This window comes from Penicillium solitum (genome assembly GCF_028829755.1).
Source record: "Penicillium solitum strain IBT 25940 chromosome Unknown utg000003l_segment0_segment0, whole genome shotgun sequence".
NCBI classification, from domain to species: Eukaryota; Fungi; Ascomycota; class Eurotiomycetes; order Eurotiales; family Aspergillaceae; genus Penicillium; species Penicillium solitum.
Genome location: NW_027072123.1, coordinates 2819637 through 2843688, shown reverse-complemented (window position 1 = coordinate 2843688; position 24052 = coordinate 2819637). Strand labels below are relative to the sequence as shown.

The 24052-nt window shown below is 48.5% G+C and overlaps 7 protein-coding genes across 7 annotated transcripts; 5 read left to right on the top strand and 2 right to left on the bottom strand.

The window, feature by feature from the left end:
* Positions 1 to 174: 174 nt before the first annotated feature.
* Positions 175 to 990, top strand: N7455_004999 (H(+)-transporting V1 sector ATPase subunit E; the record flags this gene model as incomplete). The annotated part of the gene is made up of 3 exons (XM_040957577.2): positions 175 to 207; positions 272 to 783; positions 840 to 990. The coding sequence occupies 3 exons, from the start codon at positions 175 to 177 to the stop codon at positions 988 to 990; spliced, it is 696 nt and encodes a 231-aa protein (XP_040811996.1).
* A 395-nt stretch (positions 991 to 1385) lies between these two features.
* Positions 1386 to 3751, bottom strand: N7455_004998 (uncharacterized protein; the record flags this gene model as incomplete). Its single annotated transcript, XM_040957610.2, has 7 exons — positions 1386 to 2093; positions 2143 to 2302; positions 2354 to 2432; positions 2487 to 2613; positions 2671 to 2723; positions 2777 to 2881; positions 2935 to 3751. The coding sequence occupies 7 exons, from the start codon at positions 3749 to 3751 to the stop codon at positions 1386 to 1388; spliced, it is 2049 nt and encodes a 682-aa protein (XP_040811940.2).
* Positions 3752 to 6014: 2263 nt separating this feature from the next.
* Positions 6015 to 6221, bottom strand: N7455_004997 (uncharacterized protein; the record flags this gene model as incomplete). The annotated part of the gene is made up of 1 exon (XM_065604929.1): positions 6015 to 6221. The coding sequence occupies one exon, from the start codon at positions 6219 to 6221 to the stop codon at positions 6015 to 6017; it is 207 nt and encodes a 68-aa protein (XP_065461829.1).
* An 81-nt stretch (positions 6222 to 6302) lies between these two features.
* N7455_004996 (uncharacterized protein) lies at positions 6303 to 11020 on the top strand (the record flags this gene model as incomplete). Its single annotated transcript, XM_040957637.2, has 4 exons — positions 6303 to 6761; positions 6827 to 9766; positions 9820 to 10049; positions 10108 to 11020. The coding sequence occupies 4 exons, from the start codon at positions 6303 to 6305 to the stop codon at positions 11018 to 11020; spliced, it is 4542 nt and encodes a 1513-aa protein (XP_040811993.2).
* Positions 11021 to 11991: 971 nt separating this feature from the next.
* N7455_004995 (putative tRNA-splicing endonuclease) lies at positions 11992 to 18849 on the top strand (the record flags this gene model as incomplete). The annotated part of the gene is made up of 4 exons (XM_040957549.2): positions 11992 to 12198; positions 12259 to 18544; positions 18606 to 18692; positions 18754 to 18849. The coding sequence occupies exons 1-4, from the start codon at positions 12176 to 12178 to the stop codon at positions 18847 to 18849; spliced, it is 6492 nt and encodes a 2163-aa protein (XP_040811943.2). The 5' UTR covers positions 11992 to 12175.
* A 1025-nt stretch (positions 18850 to 19874) lies between these two features.
* Positions 19875 to 20726, top strand: N7455_004994 (uncharacterized protein; the record flags this gene model as incomplete). The annotated part of the gene is made up of 1 exon (XM_040957653.2): positions 19875 to 20726. One exon carries the CDS (start codon positions 19875 to 19877, stop codon positions 20724 to 20726), a length of 852 nt encoding a protein of 283 aa, XP_040811946.2.
* Positions 20727 to 21182: 456 nt separating this feature from the next.
* N7455_004993 (nucleobase cation symporter-1 family protein) lies at positions 21183 to 22977 on the top strand (the record flags this gene model as incomplete). Its single annotated transcript, XM_040957571.2, has 3 exons — positions 21183 to 21324; positions 21390 to 22030; positions 22084 to 22977. 3 exons carry the CDS (start codon positions 21183 to 21185, stop codon positions 22975 to 22977), a joined length of 1677 nt encoding a protein of 558 aa, XP_040811913.2.
* Positions 22978 to 24052: the final 1075 nt, after the last annotated feature.

Sequence of the window (24052 nt, the reverse complement as noted above, 5' to 3'; positions counted from 1 at the left end):
AAACTATAGGGAATGACAGGATCGCGCTGAAATGGTAAGTTGTCGAGGGAGTGTGGAGGACCTGGATGCGGAACGCCAAGGCAACGCAATCCGAGCTTAGTTGGACACAACATCCTTTCCCTCTTCCCCACGTCATTCCACTCCCAACAAGCTATACAGCACTGAACCGCCAAAATGTCACAAAGCCATGCTCTTTCAGATGATCAGGTATGTTCGCCGTTTACTCTAGGTCTTGGGAAGGTTGAGTTGGACTGATGGCCATCGAATCCAGGTCGCGGGCGAGCTCCGCAAGATGACCGCCTTCATCAAACAGGAAGCCCTTGAGAAGGCCCGAGAAATCCAGTTGAAGGCCGACGAAGAATTTGCGATCGAAAAGTCCAAGCTGGTGCGCCAGGAAACTGCCGCTATCGACACCCTCTACGAGAAGAAGTTCAAGCAGGCCGCCATGTCCCAGCAGATCACCCGGTCCACACTCGCCAACAAGACCCGACTCCGCGTGCTCGGTGCCCGTCAGGAGCTGCTCGATGAGCTGTTCCAGGATGCCCGTGAGAAGGTTTCCAAGGTGGCTGCCGACGATGAGAAGAAGTACCAGGCTATGCTCAAGGGGCTGGTCCTCGAGGGCCTGTATTATCTGAACGAGGATAACGTTGCAATTCGCTCGCGGAAGAAGGACTTCGATATTACCAAGAAGGCCATTGAGGAGGCGACCAAGGAGTACAAGGACAATGTTGGCTCGGAGGTGACTGTGACCTTGGACGAGTCGGAGCCGTTGCCAGAGGGATCGTGAGTTTATTCGCTGCCCCTCCCAATATACGCCAAGGAGACTAACTAGGTTACAGTGCTGGTGGTGTGTTTATTATCGGCGGGCAAGGCAAGATCGAGATCAACAACACTTTTGAGGAGCGTCTGCGCCTGCTGGAAATTGATGCTCTCCCTGCAGTCCGAGAGACGCTCTTCGGCAAGAACCAGAACCGGAAATTCTACGACTAAGTGTGTATTACTTGTTCTATCTTGGGTTTCACGTTTGCGACTGCTGTATTTCGTGTGTTATAGTTCGGGTAATCTTTTGGCCATCTTCATAGACAGAGGGGGTTTCTTTGCATATTTCAACTCTGATCTGGAATATGATCGAACTCTTTTAGCGATCATTTTCATTCCATGTTTTTGAATATTGACTACACTGGTATTCTGTAAAAAAAAAAAAAAAAAAAAAAAACGCTCGGTGAAAGAATGTCGCTCTGGAGGGCATGTTCATAACGGTCGTAAGTCATAGGGTGGTTGGTGGTAGAGGGAAAAGCTGGGTATTTCAACATCTCGACCCATTCGTACAGTACTTCTGTTTCTTCAGGTAAATGGAGGTTTTAGGACTGAAACTGCTAATGTGATCAGGATACCTGATCATGCACGCGGATGGGAATCTTTGTGTCACCATGATCCGCGTCGCCTGGGGCCGCAGACGGATTCGTTTCTTGCCTGATCTCAGAATTTTGCATTCCAGAGGCAATCGCAGCAAAGTTGCTGAAATGGCTCCGAATGTTACCATCTCTCTCCTTGACATGTGACTCGAAAATGGTGGTTTTCGGTGGTGGCTTGGACCGAACTGAATAGACAATCCGGTAATGCAAGGCCTCGAGTTCACTTTTTGCCACCGTCCGTGTCACATGTGAGGCACCGGAATCCTGAATAGAGCAGAAGATCATCTTGATTTGAGCTGCCAGCCTGTCAATGGCAATGTCGTAGTCTTTCTCGGTTTGAGTACTGCTGAAATTTAACTCCAACGCAGACGAATCAATCGCGACGTTGAGAAGAGAAGTGAGCGAAGTTAATTCCCTCCAGTCGTAGTCAGCTATACCCTTGAATCGCTTGACTTGGAAACGCTCATCGCGGAGCAGTAACAGTGTGATACGTTTGATATCAAGCAACCTTTCAGGGGGTTCAGTGAGAGGACTAGGATTTTGTAGCAGAAACGCAACGGCCAGGCGACATCGTATCAGTGCAAACCATGGAGATGTGGGCAAGATATGATGCACAATTTGACTCTGGATGCAAACATCGTGTATTGTGGCGTAGAAAGTGGCGCAGATTCGTCGCAACTGGGATCGTTAGCTTCGAACGTGGTAAAACATATGGAAGAATACCCACGGAATCTTCACCACTGGTTTCATGGAAATTCTCAGGACCCAACACAGCATTGATGGTCCACTGAAGCTCCGAAGATACCATAGCATCTGCTGTTAATGAAACATCAAGAGTAAGACGTAGCAGCACGAGCACCACCTGCTCTTGGGTGTCCTCTGCAAATCTACGAATTTGTAAGCCTTGCGTTGACAAAGTTTGGGGAGTGGAAACTTACAAGCCAGCAGTTTCCCTAAGTAATCTCAGGACTGAAACAAAGGTAACATGGTCTTTCAACGCAGAGTCCGGAGTAATATCTGACAGCGTTTGTTAGCAAAACATGGTGCCAAAGCAAGACAGTCAAATCATACATTGGGAGGGAACTGGTATAATCTCCTTGGAAGGATCCAAAGCCTGGCTCCGAGCACCCAATCGTGAGAAAAGGTCATTGATATCGGCTGGACGAATGAGCAACTTTAGGCGCTCCACATCCATATTCTTATATACTCAGTTAGTAAATAACAGTGGAAGTTCGATACAAGAGCATTTACAAACCTTAATAATTCGGTAATAAGCACTGCTCAATTCCTCTCGACGTTCATAGGGTACTGGAAGGTATGTGAGCTTCGTGCCAATGAGCAAAGGATGTTGTAAGACAAACTGGAACGAAATATCCACAAAACGAATTCGTCCGGCAAAAGTCCTTTGGACAAAGCCATCTGAATAAATTCGCCTGACATGAATTGGCGCTCGCGGGTGTCAGATTCTGCAAATCGGTAAGCACGAATAAAATGAAGCAATGAATTATTTGAAGCGTACCCCTTAATATATCCATACTCGTCCCAGGTGCGAACAGATCCTGTGGAAATTGGGGGGCCGGGGGCAACGTTTGGGTGCAATCAAAAAATGGCCAGGCGCGGCCTTGGTCGAGTGCATCGGTTCGTCTAATAGCACCTATTAGACGTTGACCTCCAACGCCGTCTTCATTCTGGCCAAGCGCCGAGATCAACATCGTTTCATTCAGAGCGGTGCCGGACGGGTCGTTTCCGGGCTCCTTGCCGTCCGGTTGCTTCTGCACATAATTGGCTCTCGCCCGAGCGACGCTGGCTTCGACCTCGTTATCATCCACCGCATCGTGAACGAGAGAGTCAATGTTGTGTCTGTATTTCTTTGGCGATGATACCTTCGTAAATTTGGCCGGTGTGAACTCGTCCTTCTTGGACTTTGGAGCGAAAAGATTCTTTGGGTCCTCCAATGAGCATATCGAGTCTGTGTCTTCTCCATCAGAGCTAATGACTATCTCTCTGCCATCCTTCATGATGCGCTGAGATCCGTTGAGGCTCTCATTCAAAGACGAGACCCCGGTGGCCGAGTCAATGCTTTGGAAACTTTGATGCAACGTGGGGGGTTGAAGGAGGGTATCCTGAGTTGACAGATACAGCGCCGCGTTCAAGTGGGCTTCAGCGTCTTGTTCGGATTCTGGTGATATCTGATCCAATACAAAGGAAGAGGGGGGTTCGGTGAGGGGTGAAGATTCGGTTGCGAGTTCAGCGCTTTCATTCTTCTCGGGTGTTCTGTTTGAGTTGACACTAGTGAATGCAGGCCTATTAAACCATAGATCCTTTATTGTCCGCATGATGGGGTATGCCGAGGACTTTGCTTAAAAAGAAAGAGCCATATCGCGTCGCCGAACGCGCTGATTCGGCGCGATGTCACATGAGTGCTGCTGACTCATCTGGTTTTCTTTGTTGTCCAGGTGGAACCTGGACGGGGCAATGACCTTAGAACGCTAACAGCCCAATCAAACGTTCTTTGAGATCGGAACCCATAGATCGAATTTAGATTGAATTGATATGTACCTTGTACATTGGGAGTATGTTGTACATACTTTCGTACTATTACCTAAAACATATTTAACTACGGAGTACAAAATATGTTATAACTATCTTACTTTGTATATTGTAAACTGTAGATCTGACAGCCACATTCCTGGTGGCGTCGATCTGCGGGCTGATCCGGTCTACTATTTATTACACTATCACTACTCCGTACTAATTGTCGAAGAACAAATCTCATTTGATCAACGTTAATCTTGTGAGGGAAATCGCCGATTCTTTGCGATATTTTCATTTTATCAGGGTAAAAAAAAACTCCAATTAAGTTTAGTTAAAGCGATGGTACGGTATGTTGTACATTGGGCCCACTAGTATAGTTCGTGGTCGGGCTGACGACATCTAAAATTATATGTCCTATATTATTGTACATATCAGAAAACTGTATACAGAGTGCTACAGGTGCTTTTGCTTTAGACCCTTGCCTTGAGATCTGTACCTTAAACTTTTTGAGTAACATACCTGTCAGACGTGGGTATTTTGTTAGGGCTACTCCGTAGAAAGGGGGAACGAGTCCCGGGCAACCCGCAAACCCTACTCCATACGAGGACGATGATCATCGGGCCTGTTCAGGAGTATTCTCCTGAAGCCAAGAGTTTTTTTTTTTCTTTTCTTTTTTCTGCCAAGAAACAGGCAGCCGGGATGCATAGACTTGTAACATAAAAAATAAAAAAATTAATACACGCGACATAAAAAAAAACGGGTCCAATGAGATTTTGACCCATATGCATATATTGAGCTTTGGGAATTTGGCAGATGCTACCCAGAACATGCCTATCAGAGAGAGAAAAATAAGAAAGCTGACTCAGGTGGACCGGGAAGCTCGTGCCGTGTCGGTGGTTTCAGGATCGATGCTCCGACCCCGAATTCTGGGTCCTCTGATATCATTAAGGGAGTTGGAAAAAAAAGAAAACCCCATTGTGCGCGTATTGTCGGATGTTTCTAATATGATCATATATATATATATATATATTATACACACCAAGATAGAAAAATCCATCTATACAAGAATATGGATATTTACCTAGATATACTATAGAAAACTTGCAATATGACAAAAGGCCAGCTGTTAAATTAATACTTGATAGTGGGGGCGAAGAAACAACAGCTGTGGGCCAATAACCGTTACTCCAGAGTCTGCTACGGGGTACGGATCACACGGATACCGAGACTTCTTTGTGGTAGTGAAGAACTGGGGAGCATCCAGATTCCGTACGGTAGGTATTCCCCCGTTAAGCCTAGTTGTAAGCGATCATAATGCTGATAGTGGCAGTGCCCCTATGCGCACTAGTGAAAGTCCGAAATAAACCAGAATCCATTTACTACCCGTACCCAGTACTCCATACTCCCGTATCGTTTATCAAGGATATCAATACTCCGTGCTCCGTGCTATGCATATCAATATATTCCGTCCCAGAGTTCAGGTGCCGAGTACCCCGATTGCCACAGTCAGAAATTTAGAAGGGGGCACTTAGGTAGGCCGGAACGGGCTGGACATCATAATTACCGGACTTTACGTGTATTGTCCGTTGAGTCCGAGATTGTATACATGGCTAAACCCATCAGCCCTAGGTGATATATAGCTCTGCAGGGAACATTTGAGCAATGAAGATGCCTAAAGATGCCTAGAACAGGAGAAAGAGGCAGTGTAAAACACAATCAAAACCATATTATACCCAATTATACGAATCTAACAGTTGACGCGTGTAAAAATCTCCTGCCAAGTCCACTTTGAATGACAAAGCAAAGGTATTTTGACCCGGCCCCATCGGTAAGCATCCACGGGCGGGTGGTAACAATATTACATACTCTCCCGTACTGAGATCCATAGGGTAAGCTCAGGTGGCTACTCCATCTCTCTCTCTCTCTCTCACCCCTCGAAGCACAAAATCACCACTTTGGTGCTTCTTATCTTCCTTTTTTTTTCACTTTAGTATTTTGAATGGCCCCTTGTGGGTGCGCCCTATAACCCTCCGGCTTTCGCATTGCAATCATATTCCATCACGATCAGCCGCGGAAACCCTGTCTTGAATAGTTTTGGATGATTCCTCGAAGCTCATCAACTAGAACATTTTCAACGCGCGCACCTAGAACCCCTGATTTGCTCGAGACTTGTACCGCCGACGAGATTGTGTTTACCTCGCCCTCAACCCCTGTGAACGCACCCAAACCGGCAGTCTTTCGCTGCACCAAGCGCTGTCGGATTCCGGCCATCCAAACCGGATGCTCGTCAGCTACCAATAATCAAGGTTTCTGTCAAGTTTTATGCCCTGTTTGGGCGCACCAATAGCCTAGATGGCTTCCGTGCGCTTCCCTGGGAACAATGGGGAGGACAACAACGAGCAAGGTGGTGAGATCGGGGAGGTCAGCAGCAACGTCTCCAAGCCGACGAAACGACAAAGATGGGCTACCACGCGAGCCCCTGGACCTGGAGGCATCAAGAAACGTGTTTCCATTATTGATCGCTTCCATAAACGGTCAGATATGAGAGACGAAAAACGAAAGTCGACAAATACAAGCATCTCAGCCAATAGCGGACCCGAGACCCCGCAAGAAGGACCAAATCGGAGAATCTACTTCAGCATTCCCATCCCGGAAAGCGAACGAGATGAGGACGGTCATTTGCGCATCACGTATCCCAGAAACAAAATTCGCACTGCCAAGTATACAGCGCTCACATTTGTTCCCTACAACATCTGGCTACAGTTTCACAACATCGCGAACATCTATTTCTTGTTCGTCATCATTCTTAACGTACGCAGTGACATATCTGTTTCCCTGACTTCAATCCCAATTAGCAATGGCTGATAAAATTCTAGTTCTTTCCAATTTTCGGTGCCAACAATCCCGGTCTGAACGCCGTTCCTTTAATCGTCATTATCGTCGTGACTGCTATCAAAGACGCCATTGAGGATTGGGGCCGCACAGTATCTGATAATCAAGTGAACAATTCTCCGGTTTACAGACTGATCGAATGGAACAATGTCAATTCGACAGAAGAAAACATTGATTTATGGCGTCGTATCAAGAAGGCTTCCACCAGGGGCTCGATTGCCGCGTACAAGTGGATTGCTTCTAACTTTCAGAAGAAAGAGCAAGGTGGAGATGACGACCAAGGGCAAAGAAGCGGCTCATTCTTGAGTACGGCAGATCCCCGGGCATCAATTTATACGCAGCGCAACTCCTTAGCCCCGGAAGACGTCGCCATCCCGATGACCGATGTTCCATCGCCCCAGCCCGAAGCTCGCGAAGATTGGCCGATGATGAGCAACCCCGAAAACAAGTATCTGTCGCCGAACAGCGCAGCTCGACAAAGCGTCGTGGAGCCTACGCCAGACAAGAAACATGGAACTGTCCTGGACGTGTCCAAGCAGACACCCGGCAAGGCCCGATTTAAGCGAGAGCAGTGGAAAAGCCTGCAAGTTGGCGACTTTGTCCGATTGTACAACGAAGATCCGATTCCAGCTGATATCGTGATTTTGTCAACTTCTGACCCGGATGGCGCCTGTTATATCGAAACAAAAGGCCTGGATGGAGAGACTAACTTGAAGGTCCGCCAAGCTCTCCACTGTGGCCGACAAGTTCGACACGCCAGAGACTGCGAAAAGGCCGAATTTGTGATCGAAAGTGAGGCCCCGCATGCCAATCTGTACTCTTACAATGGTGCCGTGCGTTGGGACCAGCGCGACCCACAGTTCCCCGAAGCTCCCCGGAAGGAGATGGTTGAGCCCATCTCTATCAACAACATCTTGCTTCGTGGTTGCACCTTGAAGAGTACCGAATGGGTTCTGGGTGTCGTCCTCTTCACCGGCGGAGAGAGCAAGATCATGCTCAATTCCGGTGCGACCCCAGCTAAACGCCCTCGTATGGCAAAGGCTCTCAACTGGAACGTCATCTACAACTTTATCATCCTGTTCCTCATGTGTCTTGTCGCAGGTATTGTGAATGGAATCGCATGGGCCGCGCCAAACAAATCTCTAGACTACTTCGACTTTGGGTCCTATGGAGGCACACCACCTGTAACTGGTATTGTCACTTTCTGGACTGCTGTCATCCTATTCCAGAACTTGGTTCCCATTTCGCTTTACATTTCTCTTGAAATTGTTCGGACCATCCAGGCCGTTTTCATCCACAGCGACCTTTACATGTACTATGAGAGACTGGGGCTTTATTGTGTGCCCAAGTCTTGGAACATTTCAGACGACGTCGGTCAAGTCGAGTACATCTTTTCTGACAAAACTGGTACCTTGACCCAAAACGTGATGGAGTTTAAAAAATGTACGGTTAACGGCCTGGCATACGGAGAGGCTTACACAGAAGCTCAGATCGGCATGCGGCGTCGCGAGGGAGCTGATGCGGATGCAGAGGCCGCAGTGGCTCGGCAGCAAATTGCTGCTGATGCGCAGCGAATGCTGGGTCTGCTGCGTGGCATCCATGAGAACCCTTACTTGCACGACGACCAGCTGACGTTCATTGCGCCGAAATTTGTTGCTGACTTGGGAGGAAAATCCGGAGACCGGCAGAAGCACTGTACAGAGGACTTCATGCTAGCTCTTGCCTTGTGTCATACCGTCATTACCGAGCATACTCCTGGAGATCCCCCTCAGATTGAGTTCAGGGCCCAGTCTCCCGACGAGGCAGCGTTGGTCAGCACTGCTCGAGATTGCGGATTCACTGTTCTGGGCCGAGCCGGTGACGATCTTCTCCTGAATGTCATGGGCGAGGAACGCACATATACAGTTTTGAACACCCTTGAATTCAACTCATCCAGAAAACGAATGAGTGCAATCATCCGAATGCCTGATGGTACGATTCGTTTGTTCTGCAAGGGCGCGGACAGTATCATTTACTCCCGTCTAGCCCGTGGCAAACAACAGGAGCTTCGTCGACAAACCGCAGAACACCTGGAGGAGTTCGCCAGGGAAGGCCTCCGGACCCTGTGTGTTGCCGACCGACTGCTTAGCGAGGATGAATACTACTCATGGGTTAGGGAACATGATATTGCTGCCGCTGCGATCACGGACCGTGAGGAGAAACTAGAGAAGGTTTCTAGCGAGATTGAACAGGAGCTCATGCTTATTGGTGGAACTGCCATTGAGGACAGACTTCAGGATGGCGTGCCCGACACAATCCAGCTTCTTGCGGACGCTGGTATCAAACTTTGGGTCCTTACCGGCGACAAGGTTGAAACCGCCATCAACATTGGGTTTTCTTGCAACCTTCTCAATAATACCATGGAGCTGATTGTGTTGAACATTCCTGAGACTGAACACCAGCAGGCCTCTGATGAACTTGACAAGCATTTACAAACTTTCGGGTTGACCGGTTCTGACGAGGAACTTCTTGCTGCCCGTGCTGATCATACCCCGCCTGAGCCTACGCATGCCGTGGTCGTTGATGGTGAAACCCTCAAGCTGATGTTATCCGATGACTTGAAACAAAAATTCCTTCTGCTGTGCAAGCAGTGCAAGGCTGTTCTTTGCTGCCGTGTCAGTCCCGCACAGAAGGCCGCTGTTGTGAACATGGTCAAAAACGGACTAAACATCATGGCTCTTTCCGTCGGTGATGGCGCGAACGATGTGGCTATGATCCAAGAGGCCGACGTCGGTGTCGGTATTGCTGGCGAGGAAGGTAGACAAGCTGTCATGTCTTCTGATTATGCGATTGGTCAGTTCCGGTATCTCCAGCGCCTTCTTTTAGTGCATGGGAGATGGTCTTACCGTCGGCTCGGAGAATGTACGGCCAACTTCTTTTACAAGGTATGTGGTGTTGGTACTGAATATCATATTGCATTATCACTGACTTCTCCTAGAATCTTGTGTGGACGTTCGCTCTGTTCTGGTACTGTATCTACAACGACTTTGATTGCTCCTATCTCTTCGACTATACCTACATTGTGTTGGTCAACCTCGCCTTCACTTCATTGCCTGTGATCTTCATGGGTATCTTCGACCAGGACGTGGACGATAAGGTCTCTCTTGCCGTGCCTCAACTGTATATGAGAGGTATCGAGCGCAAGGAATGGTCGCAACTTAAGTTCTGGTACTTGAACCCCTTGCCCCAAATCTTGAGGTGTGTCGAGATATACTAACTTGGACAGGTTGTATATGGCCGATGGAATGTACCAGTCAATCATCTGTTTCTTCATGCCTTACCTCCTATTCGCGCCGGCAAACTTCGTCAACGAATCTGGACGGAATGTCAACGACCGAGCTCGTATCGGAATTCTTGTCGCATCCTGTGCCGTGCTTGCTAGCAATCTCTACATTATGATGAATACTTACCGGTGGGATTGGTTCACTTCTCTGATCAATGCCATCAGCAGTCTTCTCATCTTCTTGTGGACCGGCATTTACACCTCTTTCACATCCTCTGGTCAATTCTTCCATTCCGCTGCTGAGGTTTATGGATCATTGAGTTACTGGATCGTCCTTCTGATGACTGTTGTGATTTGCTTGCTTCCGCGTTTCACGTTCAACTCCATCCAGAAGGTATTTTTCCCGCTCGATGTCGATATCATCCGCGAGCAAGTGACTATGGGTAAATTCAAGTATCTGGATGCGATAGAAGATCCTCCGCTGCCCCCAAAAGAGGGCAGCTCGAAGCCCGCGGCTCCCAGTGATGAGTCTGCCACCTCTTCGGAAATTGTGAAGCCGGTGCAGCCTGCTATGAAGCAGGACACTACCGTTCTTGATGAGGAGCGGCCCTTCTATGCTCCATCCGTGGCCCCAACTGCAAACACCCACAACCCCCGCAGTCAAAATGGCAGCAATGGCACCAACTACACCGCCAGTCTTGACCAGTATCCACGACCACAGTCCGTGGACTATGTTCGCCGATCTCACGACCGGACACGGCATTCGTTCGACCGGAGTCGACCCAGCTTCGAGCAAAGCAACGACTTTACCTCCGCTGCAATGCTTTCCCGGGTGGAATCGTCGCAAACACCACACTATAAACATGAAGACCCGTTCCGGACTCCTGACGATCCTCCTGTACATAATGTGATATAGAGGAGCGCATCTTGTGTTGCATTGAGCCTGATGACCCGTCACTGATGACTTTACCCGCATCATACCGTCTGGTTTGCTCCTTGTGATTTCTCCTCGCCATCCCTATTTTGACGAGCAATATGCTGTGGTGTTTTTATTTTTGAGAGCCTTTTATATTCCCTGATAGAAAGCAGGCGTTCTGGTTTACTCCTTTACTCGGTCGGATGCTTAGCGCGATCTTCGTTTTTACCTCCTTCACTCTTACCCTTTCCTTGTTACCCACTGCCTCGAATGTTTTCCTTTTATTGTTCTGATGCATGCTCTACACTGGCCTGTGTTTCCCTTGTACAAAAGCGTTTCTGTCCCTGCAAAGTGCATGACACCCGCGTTTGAAGGTTTCCTGTTGTCTGTTTCCCATCTGAATGTTATATCTTGCCGGATGATCTCTTTGCTTTTGCTTTTTCTTGTTCATGTGTTTTGTTTGTTTCCGCCATCAAAAAGGACAAGCGGGCATACGGGGTCGCATTCATGTATTCTATTCAATGCCCTCAGCGAGGAAATTACTTAATGTGGCCATTTAACGTTCCTACTGCACAGTTCTGATTTTCCAAGTGTAGATCATTAAAAAAATCCGCCTCATGTTGTAGTCTTATATTATATCAATATCGTGACATCCAAGGTTCCAAATAGTGTCCCAGTTGGGTAAAATAGAGCGCGTCTACGCGTTAACAGAACTTCACCGCCCAGGTAATCTGCCAATGGCACTTCGGCATCCCGCGTTTGCTCTGGGGATTTTTGTTCGCCATCTTCTCTTCCTTATTTGCTTGAGCTAAAGATAAAGTCTCGTTCTTTGAGGCACACGGTGGTTTCAATCTTTTCGCCCATCCATCATCTCTTCCATCGCCGAAGTATCAGCATATTGTGGCCAAATACGACATTCGGTTGCGAGGCCACTCCTCGCTACTATCAACATTACTTTGTCCTTCGCTTGAGCCTCCTGTCACTTGATTTGATTCTCTCACCAGCAGTTGAGTCAAAGCTGGTGGAATCACTTTGAAATCAGTGTGACCTCACGGCAAAACGATGTTCTAGCTGGTCTGCCCATGGGATGAAGGAAATGCACCGCACTCTGTCATTTCGATAAAACTATCTCCGCAATTCGAGACTACAGTCGCCATGGAGTTTCTGGCTGCGATTAGGTAGGCCTCGGGAACCGTTCGACACATGAGCTTGAACTAATCAGATTGCGTGTTGTACAGAGAACTCAAGGCCCTCCCGGAAGCCACCCACCTCTTCTGCCCCCGGAAAGACGACGATGATCATGGACGTTATGAAGATTTAGAGCAAGTGGATGAAGCGGGAAAGGCTATCAAGGATATTGTGGCCGAAGCAACAGCTCGAAGAGAGAGTTTTCTGTCGTCCATGCGCATCCTGGCATACCACAAGGATGGCGTAGAGGACGATCAGAACTGGGTCCTGGGCAAACTGGACGAGTCGCTGGAGAAATGTGACCTATGCATCAAGCATTATTACATCGGCAAGATCTGGCTCATGGACCTGCTAAAGGAAGAGAACTACCACGAAGATGATATTGAGGCATTCGCCCAGAGAATCGACGAGTGGGACATTCGGCGAATCACTCGCAACTTGACAACCGCCACAACACAGTTGAAGCAAATCCCATTGGAGAAAATTGGCTTGGATGTCTTGGACAGGGCTGCATTGCTGTCAATCTTTGAGACACTGAGCTGTGAAGCCATGCTGCGCAACGAAAGCCTCTTGCAGGAATATTTTGATGAGCCATTCAAGCTTATTCAAACGAAACGAAGCTTAAAAGTTTCGGATTACATTCCTGCAGTCTCTCGCTTTCTTTTCGATGCTAATCAATTCCGAGGCTTCTGGGCTATTCAGTCATGGACACGATACGCGCGGCCTCCTACTACTCAAGAATTTGAATGGGCAGTGCGCGATGGCTTGTTGATGGGCTTACGAGCTGCGTCACAACAGCCACCGCAATTTGCAGTCATCCAGAGGCTGTGGAGAGGCATGCAGCTTGTCGTACGAAAGCTGGACAAAGAACAGATCACACATCAGCTTCGAGGGTTGGAAATAGACCCTTGCCGTCTCTCTGTGGATCATCTGGCCATACCTGCGCCGGGCTTGCGATTTCTTCTCAACACCATCCAGCTGTTCCTTGAGAAAGCTCCGGTTGACTTCTGGGATGCTATGCAAACAATTTCCCCTCGAGCAATCATGGAGCAAACATTTTACAACACACAATTTAATGCATTTTTATTGGGAACCTCCGAGGGTGAGCCTTTTGAGAAGTCCGCATTGAAAGACATGCTCTCCTGGATCAATCCCTTCCTCGGCTCTCTGAAGGGTGCCCACCAACCGTCTGCCTGTCGGTTCTTGACATTGCAGTTACTTGGCCGCCTTCAAGATAGCCAATATCCCAATTTAACACGGTATCACTGCTTTGATATTGGCTTGGCCAGCCTCCTTCAAACACTACGCCGCTTCACGGAAAATGAGTCTTCCCGGGGTACAGTTACTCGGATCGTGTTAGCAGAGACAATGGGAGTGGTTGGTGACACAATCGGCGTAATCATCAATCCCCCGACTTTTGACGTTGAGAGAAGTCGACAAGAGAATATTCTCACGCAGTGCATGGAAGTTGTACGCAACACCTTGGCATTGGAGTGTCAGTCATTGAAGACTGATTATGAGGCACTTCTGAAGGACGGTACCCTCGCACACGGGGTATCTACCTACTCTGCACCCATATGGGATGCCGTCATTAAGCACCTCCACCGGGATAACCTCCCGCTCTCAAGTTCGGCCCTCCTTGGAATTTTGCCCCTAGTTGGGTTGGAGATGTTTCCCACGAAAGGAGAAGGGAACAAGGAGAAGACCCACTTCAACATGATTTATGGCCATCTAACCAACCTCTCATGTCGAATCATCGGGCGTCTCGCAGACTTTCCACCTGAGCACCTTGAGACGTTGTTCCGAAGTCAGGATACTAGTAGCGCTGTGATTTCGGCTTTGTTTGCTGCCGACTATGACACCTACACAGCTGCAGTTGACCTGATCAAGGCTGTCAGCGGCCAGTCGGCTCGACGAGATGCCATTTCTCACCTCCTCCAATCTTCGTTCACGACCACGATTTACGGCCTCAGTTGGTCATTCCGTCGGATCTCTAACATGAAGACTTTTGCGCCCGCCCCAAGAATGCTTTATACCGGTACAGACATCGTAGAGATATTGTGTGACAGTCAAACCGGTATGCTGCGAACTCGTAATCTCGCTGATCGCCGGGAGGTCATGTCGCTGCAGAAGCTCTGGGAGTATCTGTGGCTGGCATTGACTACGATCTTCGATGAGACCGAGGCGTGGCACCTTAGGGGTAATGATAAGGCTGTCATGCTTGAATTTTGCCGTGACACGATCCAGTTCGCCGACCTTCTCTTTGATCAGTATGGTGTGTTCTTGGGAGCTGTAGGGAATGCGGATCCGGGGCAGACCTCTGCATCCGAGAATTTCCTCAAGTCACCAACTGCCACAATGAGTGCCATGGTAAAATGGCTTAGGTTGAAGGATGAGTTCCTGGCAACTACTCTCGTAGGGTTGGTGGCAAAGCTTTTACGCAGGTTGGGCGGGATGAATGTGACCACTGTGAAGCCAGATGCATTGAGCTTTATTGAGGGGGTTGCTGTCAATGGCACAATCAAAACAATACTCAATCAACGTGAAAAGGCAGAATTAGTCCGCTCGTTGGAGGCTTATTATAAGAAACCCGTCGTCACTGCCTCAACTGCTTCTCTCAAGAAACAGTCTTCGATCACCGCTTTTGCCAAACCCTCTGATATCTCAAGCCCCTCCTCTCGCATAACCAGTGATGATGACTTTGATGATGATACTTTGAACGACCAAACTCTTCTTGAGCTGTCTTCTTCTGTCGAATTCAACAAAGCCCGCCTCGCAACCCAAGCCAAACGGGAGGCCGAAAAGGCCGCCAAAATGCGATCCTCAACAGCTGTCAAGAATCGTCCGGAGATTTCCCGTCCGAACATGTTCTCCAAGTCAGTTCCCTCTTTACGAACCAACGATAACGCCACCCACGTCCTATCTTTCCGCGAGAAGCGCGAACGGGAAAGGGAGGCCAAGAAGAAGCGTGATCAGATTGAGCTCGCCAGACTCAAGAAGAACATGCCCGCTTATGGCGTTGGGGAGCAAACAGCTGAACAAGGCTCTGGCCTGAAAGGTATTGGTATCAAGGGTAAAGATCATACAACCCCCGCAGATAGCATGATGGTCTCCTCTGGTGATGAGTCTGGTTCTGAGAGTGAAGATGAATTAGACAAGGAACTCTTTGGCGCCAAACCGAAGAAACCCGACGCTGTCGCGGCCTACGAATTGAGCAAGAAACAATCCCTTCAACAGCAACCCATCAAAAAAGTCAAGCGCCATCGGTCTGTCCGGGACATGCGAGCTCGCCTGGCTCCGGATCTAGGTTCTCTTCACCACTCAATCCTCTCCTGGGACTTTTTCGCAACCGGCGATCTTCCTCCTACCTCGGACCGCACTGATTATTCACTGGTCTCAAACACGTTCCGCACACCCGATGACTATCAAAGTACATTCGAACCTTTGTTGATTCTTGAGGCGTGGCAAGGTTTCCAACAGGCGAAGGACGAAGGTTCTTTCCGACCCTTCGAAGTCAAAGTCATGACCCGATTGGCTGTCGACTCGTGGATCGAATTCAGCACCCAGCCGCTTGGTCTCCTTCCCAAGGACTTCAGCATGGGAGAAGGTGACTTGGTCTTGTTCTCCAACTCGCCCAACCTCACAAGTGACCCGAGTGCGCCCCATGTTCTCGCGCGTGTATGTGGTGTCAATCGGAAAAACAAAAAGATGGAGGTCACATATCGGGTCAATCCTGGGAGTAACAAGTTCCTGTCTTCTTTTGGGCCGGGAACTGAAGCTTGGGGTGCCAAGATCACTTCTTTGACCCCGGTGGAGCGTGAATACGGTGCCCTGATGGCGTTGCAGTACTATGATCTGTGTGAAGAGATTGTCTTAGCCAAGCCTTCGCCTCTTCTTACTTATTCGGACACAAGACTGCAGCCCATCATGGATAATTATTCCATCAATCGTGCCCAGGCAAGAGCCATCAAGTCAGCTGTTGACAACGACGCATTCACTCTCATCCAAGGTCCTCCTGGTTCGGGAAAGACCAAAACCATCATCGCCCTTGTCGGAAGCCTTCTAAGCGACGTGCTTGGGAAGCAGGTGATCAAAGTTAATGGTTCTGTTGCGAGAAATGCCCTCTCAAAGAAACTTCTCCTGTGTGCGCCTAGTAATGCCGCTGTCGACGAGTTAGTCATGCGATTGAAGGAGGGTGTGAAGACGACCCATGGCCGACAAGAAAAAGTCTCTGTTCTTCGTCTAGGAAGAAGCGACGCGATCAACACCAAGGTGTTGGATGTTACCCTTGATGAGATGGTCAATACCCGTATGAACCAGGATCCCAGCAAAGGAAACGGTGTCGACTTGCAGAAGCTCTATGAAGAGCATAAGACGACTGACACGGCATTCAAAGAGCTTCGTGGACAACTTGATGAGGCACGAGCAAAGGGATTACCTCCTCCGGAAGAGCTGGAGCGCGAGTTTGACTTGATGAAAAAAAAGCGATCTCAACTGAGCACGTCTATTGATAAAGCTCGTGATCAGAACCATACGCTAGCCCGTAATGCTGATATGCATAAACGGCGGATTCAAGAACAAATCATCAACGAATCTCATGTCATTTGCACTACTCTCAGTGGTTCTGGGCATGAAATTTTCCAGGGTATGAATGTCGAGTTTGAAACCGTTATCATCGATGAAGCGGCGCAGTGTATTGAACTCAGTGCTCTTATCCCGCTGAAGTACGGGTGCTCGAAATGTGTTCTTGTGGGTGATCCCAAACAGTTGCCTCCAACTGTTCTGTCAAAAATGGCCTCCAAGTTCCAGTACGAACAGAGTTTGTTCGTCCGCATGCAGAAGAATCACCCTCAAGACGTGCACTTGCTGGATATCCAGTACCGTATGCATCCAGCGATCAGTCATTTCCCCAGTGTGACGTTCTACGATGGCAAGTTGCAGGATGGACCGGACATGGCTAAGCTTCGTGAGCGTCCCTGGCATCAAAGCGAGCTTCTTAGTCCGTACCGATTTTTCGATGTTCAGGGCATGCACTCGTCTGCGGCCAGAGGCCATTCCTTGATCAATTACGCGGAGTTACAAGTGGCCATGCAACTGTATGATCGTTTGATCACAGATGTCAAAGAATTCGACTTTGCCGGCAAAATTGGCATCATCACACCTTACAAGGGCCAACTGAGAGAGCTCAAGAACCAGTTTACCCAACGTTATGGCGAAGACATTCTGAGGAAGGTTGATTTCAATACGACTGATGCTTTCCAAGGTAGAGAAAGTGAAGTCATTATCTTCTCCTGTGTGCGAGCATCCAACAAGGGCATCGGTTTCTTGGCTGATATCCGCCGTATGAACGTCGGTCTCACCCGTGCCAAGTCATCGCTTTGGGTTCTAGGTAACTCGCAGTCCCTAGAACAGGGCCAGTTCTGGAATGGGCTCATCAAGAACGCGCGGCAGCGAAATGTCTACACGGAGGGTGATATTGTGAAGATCCTACAGAAGCCGCAGTTCACTGGCTACAAAGAAATTAAAATGGTCGACCTTGACACCGAAGAAACCCCCGACTCTCCCGACTATGAACCCCCTGCACCATCAATCTCTCGCCCTTCATCGGCCTCTATTGGCCTTGACTCGCGCTCCGTCTCGGTCTCTACCCCTAATCACGGTACCCCTCCAATTCCACGACCTGATGGACCTTCTGGGGGAAGCAAGGGCCTGGACCCGACCAAAATGTGTGGGATCTGTGGAAGCGCCGCCCACTTCACTCACAACTGCGACAATGACGAGGCAAAGGCAAATGCTCGAGGAATCTGTTTCCGCTGCGGTCAGCCTGGTCACACCAAGGTTGCCTGCCGTGCTGAACGATGTTTTGAATGCGGCGAATGTGGGCATTTGTCCTGCAACTGCAAGTCCACGAAAGTTCTTTCAAAGTTTGAGAAATCTCGCCTTGAGAGGGACGAGTTTAACCTCAAGCAACGTCAAGAGTCATCCACAGAGCGTCAGCGACAGCGGCAACTGGGAGGACACGACCCCAAAATCCCTGTTGTTCAGGCCACAAATTCAAACCCGCCAACGAACCCTGTTGACAATTCTGCGAAGAGAAAACGTGAAGACTCTGCCTCTGGTGGACCACAAGCGCAACGTCCTCGTACCGGGCACCAAATCAATGCCCCAAGGGGCCCCTTGGGTAGTGCCTATCCCGGTCTATCTGGCCCTGTTGCTCGTGGTTCGAATATCTCAAGGGTCAGTGGCCACCCGGGTCTTTCTGGTCCCCCTCGCGCCAACCCAGTGGCCAATGCTCGCAATGGTTACAAGGGCCCGCCAACCAACGGCCCACCAGGAGTGAGTTTTCCCGTTCACTATATCAACTAACTGGCTTTCATTTATGCTAATAAACTTTTAGGGGCTCATCACACCTTCTCGCGATGGCCAGGCGTATCCGACCGAAAATGACCCGACAAGGGCTCCACCAGCGAGACCAGGAGCAGGTGTAAGCGTCATGTTTTTGGGTGACTTTCCCATTAATTACTCATGCTGATATATCAATCTAGACTTCCAACCAAGGTGCCCCCAAGCCCCGACCCCCGATGGTACGCAAAAAGAAGGAGACAGACCCTTTCATCCGGCCCAAGCCAAAGCGCAAGTAAGCGCCGCAACGTCAATCCTGATGTATGTACTTGTCAGCATCCACATGATGCCATGTCATATGTCTGTCATGTAGTTAATCCAATAGTCTCAAATACCAATGATGAATATCATCTTGACATGTATCTTCCTTTTTTATCTTTTCAGCGGTACACTGCTACCCACATTCGGGTTCTCTCGCCAATTCACCATGTCATCAAATCCTTCCCTTGATATGCCTTCAGAAAGAGATACCTCTTTGCCATCTACGGAAATACATCTAGATTCCGGTGTTTCCGAGGCATAGATCATCCGCTGATACGGCCTTTATCCTTAACGGCGATATGGTGTAGTTAGCTCGATATAGGTGTAGGGTATAAGGTCCTACGGACTATCGTGACAATGCGCCCGTCACCTACTAGTTGACGAGGAGTTACCACTTAAACGACGTGTAATAACGACGTGTAATAGCCCATGGGAAGGGAGATAGGTGAGCAAGACGGCGAAATACCCGAAGGCGGAAGCTATGTCTATCACTAGAGATTGTCGAGGTATTGTCGAAGGATTAATATATTTTTTAATGTCATTTTTCTATATTAGGGCTATAGCTCGAACAATAAACCTTTTTTTAATATTTGTGCATTTTTATAGCATCTTTTATGGCGGTCTTTTCGAGTGTCTTCCTTGATATTCTTATTGAGACATATTAAGGCTTCAGACCTCGGGCAGGCATGACCTTGCTCCTTCCTCCTTTCCCTTCTCATATCATTTTATTTTGTATAACGCAATTGTCCAAAACCGATGTCATATTAGCCAAGAACAGCCAGCTATACTTGGACCCGGAGACTGAAGGAAGGAAAATCAGAGGTGGCGCCACTGGCGGCTACAGCATACCGCAGGTGAACAGGTGACCCGATCAGATAAGATTTCCATCAGCTGATCCATGGATGTTCTCCGCACTTCCGGTTTCCTTCTGCTTTCCTTCTTCTCTGCTCCTCTGAACATCTAATAATTATTTCAATGCCAACTCGTCTATCTGATTAACATGATGGTCTCTCGTTCGGCCTCCATCCTCACTAGTGCTCTCGCACTACTTTTACCCCTCACGGCCCATGGCTTTGTTGTCCCACCTCCGGACAATATCCAGGCCTTCCTCGGAGAACCAAACAGTTTGAATCCCAACCCAAACTCTAACCACATTGAAGATGAAAGTGCCTTAAACCGCCCGTCATGGTTTACTTCGACTTTGATGGCCCGCCGCCTGCTTGCTCTGTCACCCTCTGGCGTCATCTCCACCAACTTCCCAGAGTCCCTTCCACCCTCCGCACATGCCCCCTCAGATGTGGCCGGCCTCTCGATCGCACTCCGCGAGTACATTGCCGATTGTGATGGGTCCCTGCCATCGGATCTATCTCATGACGATAACGGCGACCCAACAGTTCTCGGCCTTCGCATTGGAACCACTTTTAAGAACATTGCAGCGGGGTCTAATCTCAGTCTCCAGTTAGACTGGTGGGATCATCTCAATGAGGCCGGTCCAGTCTATCCTGGTCTTCCTCTCAGCCCGGCTGCTCTGCCTCGCGTGACCCTCTTCGGATACTTGGAGAACCTCCCGTCCCCGCTTCCCGATGACGCAGCTGCAGCCCTCGAGAGGTGTTTCCTTGAGCCTCATCCTGATGCGAAGGTCTGGCTACCTGGTACTTCTTACTCGCCTCATGCGAGTTTCTGGGCCCGGCTGGTGGTCACCCATGCATACTGGATTGGTGGATTTGGCGACGTGCAGCAAATTGGGTGGGTCAATCTCACTGAGTGGCAGGGGATCCGACCGCACGGAAGTGTAGAGGGCGTCGGTGATGGAAGAGGGTGGCAGGATGTTCGTTTGCCGGGTGAGAAACAGTAGAGAGAGTACCTAGGTACTTCCATAGGAATCAGACCAATGGCTGAGGGCTCGCAGTGACGATCGCATTGGTTTTCTTTTTTGCATTAGACCTGCGCATGCAGCATGGATAGCAATTAAGCATATCTCTATCTCTACACGCTAAGCAGGTTTTACGAGGTACTTTTGAGCTCTTCCTTCTCATTCGCCCCTTTGGTCTTATCTACATAATGTAGGCTTATCATTCTTATCATACATCCTTGTTGTGCACGGGACACGCCGGGAGGCAAATCTGGGGAATAAGAAGACGTTGGACCGGCATTTCTTTTGATCTCATTGTCTTATGCTTCATATTAGTGAGCTGTTCTATCCCTTGCGTTGTGGTGTTACGTTAGTATATACACCGAAAGGGCCGGGGCTTGAACCCTCCTTATCTTGAGAACATCCGTGGACCCCATCACACCGATTACATCTTCAACCATGAAGCTACGCCTCTCTAGGCCGCATATGAGGGTCTCGCAGGGCGAGTCTGAATTTGCAGCAGGCAATGCACGGTGGACAAACCGTGATCTCGACCCGATTGCCAAACATGGCCGCAAATGGGGCATATCCAGTGTAATAGGTGCGGTACTTGTGCTTATCTTTGCAAATACCAGGCTAGGACTAATAGAACATGCTATCTATTAGCTTACTGGATCTCCGATGCCTTGAACGCAGCGACCTGGCAATTCGCCAGTAGTATGATTGCCGTCGGCCTCAGCTATCGTGAAGCTCTGGGCATCGTCGCCTTATCCTTCTTCATTATATCGTTCGTCATTGCTGCAAACGGTACTGTGGGCGCCATATACCATGTTCCATTCCCCGTGATTGCGCGTGCTAGCTGGGGCTTTTGGGGCTCATATATCGCCATCATTTCACGAGTCATCCTTGCTATCTTCTGGTTTGCTATCCAAAATGTCAACGGCGGAAATTCTGTTCGTGTCATGATTGGAGCAATATGGCCAAGCTATTTGGATCTTCCAAATGGTATTCCCGAGTCGCAGGGAATCACGACCGGTGGTATGGTCGGGTTTCTGATCTTCTGGTTGATCCAGGTTCCGTTCCTCTGCATGCATCCAAACAAACTGCGCTGGTTATTTACGATCAAATCGGTTCTGGTTCCAATCGCTTGGATCGCTATCTTGATATGGTCATTTGTCACTGTGAAAGGTGGTGGTGGCATATTTGAAAAGCAGGCTTCAACCGTCTCCGGGTCCAAGTATAGCTGGCTGTTCTTGGCCAATATGACATCGGTTTTCGGAAACTATTCCACATTATCTGTTAACATGGTATCGTTGATGCTGCCCTACTAACAACTGTCGCAAAAGCTAACCGTCATCAGTCTGACTTCTCCCGCTACTCCCGGATCAGTCCCCGCTGGCAGCTCCTTTATATCCCCATGCTACCTATTGTATTCACTTTCTTCGCCTTTATTGGTATTGCCGCCTCATCCGCCGGCCAAGTCCACTATAATCTCTCGTCTATTCCATGGGATCCAACAGTTTTGATCAGCTACTGGCCCAACCGAGCATGTCGCTTTTTCGGCGCAGCTTCTTTCGCACTAGCCTCCCTGGGCGTGAACATCTCGGCCAATTCTCTTTCGGCCGCTAACGATTTTACCGCATTGGCACCACGGTATATCAATATCCGGCGCGGGCAGATCCTATGCGCCTTGTTATCGTGGTGTCTTGTTCCCTGGAAAATCCTCGCATCGGCAGGCAACTTCCTTTCTTTTATGTCTGCATATGCGATTTTCCTTGGTCCTATTGCTGCAATTATGATGTTTGATTTCTGGGTTGTCAATCGCCGTCGATATGACACCCTGGCTCTATACCAGCCCAGCAACCCGACATATCGCTATACATTCTCTATCCCGGGCTTCCCGGGTAAGAGTATGTCTGGCATAAACTGGCGCGCCGTACTGTCGTTTATTATTGGTGTTGTGCCAAGTCTTCCCGGACTTATCAATTCTGTGAACTCTCATATCGATGTCGGCTCCGGTGTACATCCGTTTGAGTTTGGGTGGCTATTGGGATTTGTTGCCACATCTATTGCCTATATGCTGTTATCATGGCTGTTTCCTGCGCAAGAGACTCGGATTAACCGCGCTGTGCTACCTGATGAGATATATGATAGAGGCACGGTGGTCGAAGGAATGGAAGCATATGACCTAGATAGGAAGGATGTGGTTTCTGATACACAAGAGAAACATATGGATGTGGAAAAGGCTATCTAGGCTTTATCTGATATTGATGTGAATCTTTTGTTCTGTACCGAGTGGCATGTAGATGTCTATGTTAATATTCAAGTGACCTTTATATTTGATCATACTATGCCGCCAGAATCAATGTTTAGGCATTGTTCCCCAGTCTTATTTTAGTTGGCCTTTTTGTTAAGTCTTTTAGTTGGTCTTTTGGTTGGTCTTTTTAGGTATATACGAAGGTGGTAAAAAAAAGCATATTCTGTGTAAGAGACCTTTTAGGTATATATAGTATCGAGTACTGTATATATATGAAGCATATAGAATAGAGATTACTAGGTATTTATAAACCGGAGTATAGATGGACCGCTGTAATAGCGTGCTCTATATAAAACCTTGGAAGTATATACATTGCTTAATCAGCGATGTCCGCATTCATGGATAGATTGTCAAAACAGCGGATTTTGTCATTTTAGTTAGAGATTTTTACATATATCAATTGATATATATTGTTGTACACGTCGATTTCTGTCATAGTAACCTTTGATGATGAACTGAAAGTCCACGGATCTAAGATACTGCCTGGCAATATTAACCAATGAGAGAGTTATGCCCCGGTGGTACACTTAGTCGCCCGCAGACATGACCGGCAGCCCTCCATGGTAGCCAGATGAATACATCATAGTCTTAGCAGCTATGAGATGTCTTTTCAGATAATTCTAAATTCGGCCTTTGCACCTCGCCATAATAGACGATATAATGGAGAGTTGGGATGGGCTTGTGTCGGATGATACGGACTCTGATCACAGTGCTCGACCGGACATATATCAAAAATGTTGTATCGTCATTTCTGGGATCTTTCTAAATAACAATTGACAGGTGACTTCCGGGAGTATTTTATCTGATCAAGCCGATATCTGAGGAAGAAGGAAGAAGATCTTGTTAGCCTCCACCTTATGGTATTCGTTAGTATTGGGTTGAGTTTAAAATTAATTGCAGATAGACATGGGACTTTTGTTTGCATATGCTCAAGCACCCTAGGATTGGAACAAAGGTGCGCAGCTCCTTGCAAAAGCGAGGCTATGAACAATATGCCGTGCATAAGCTCCAC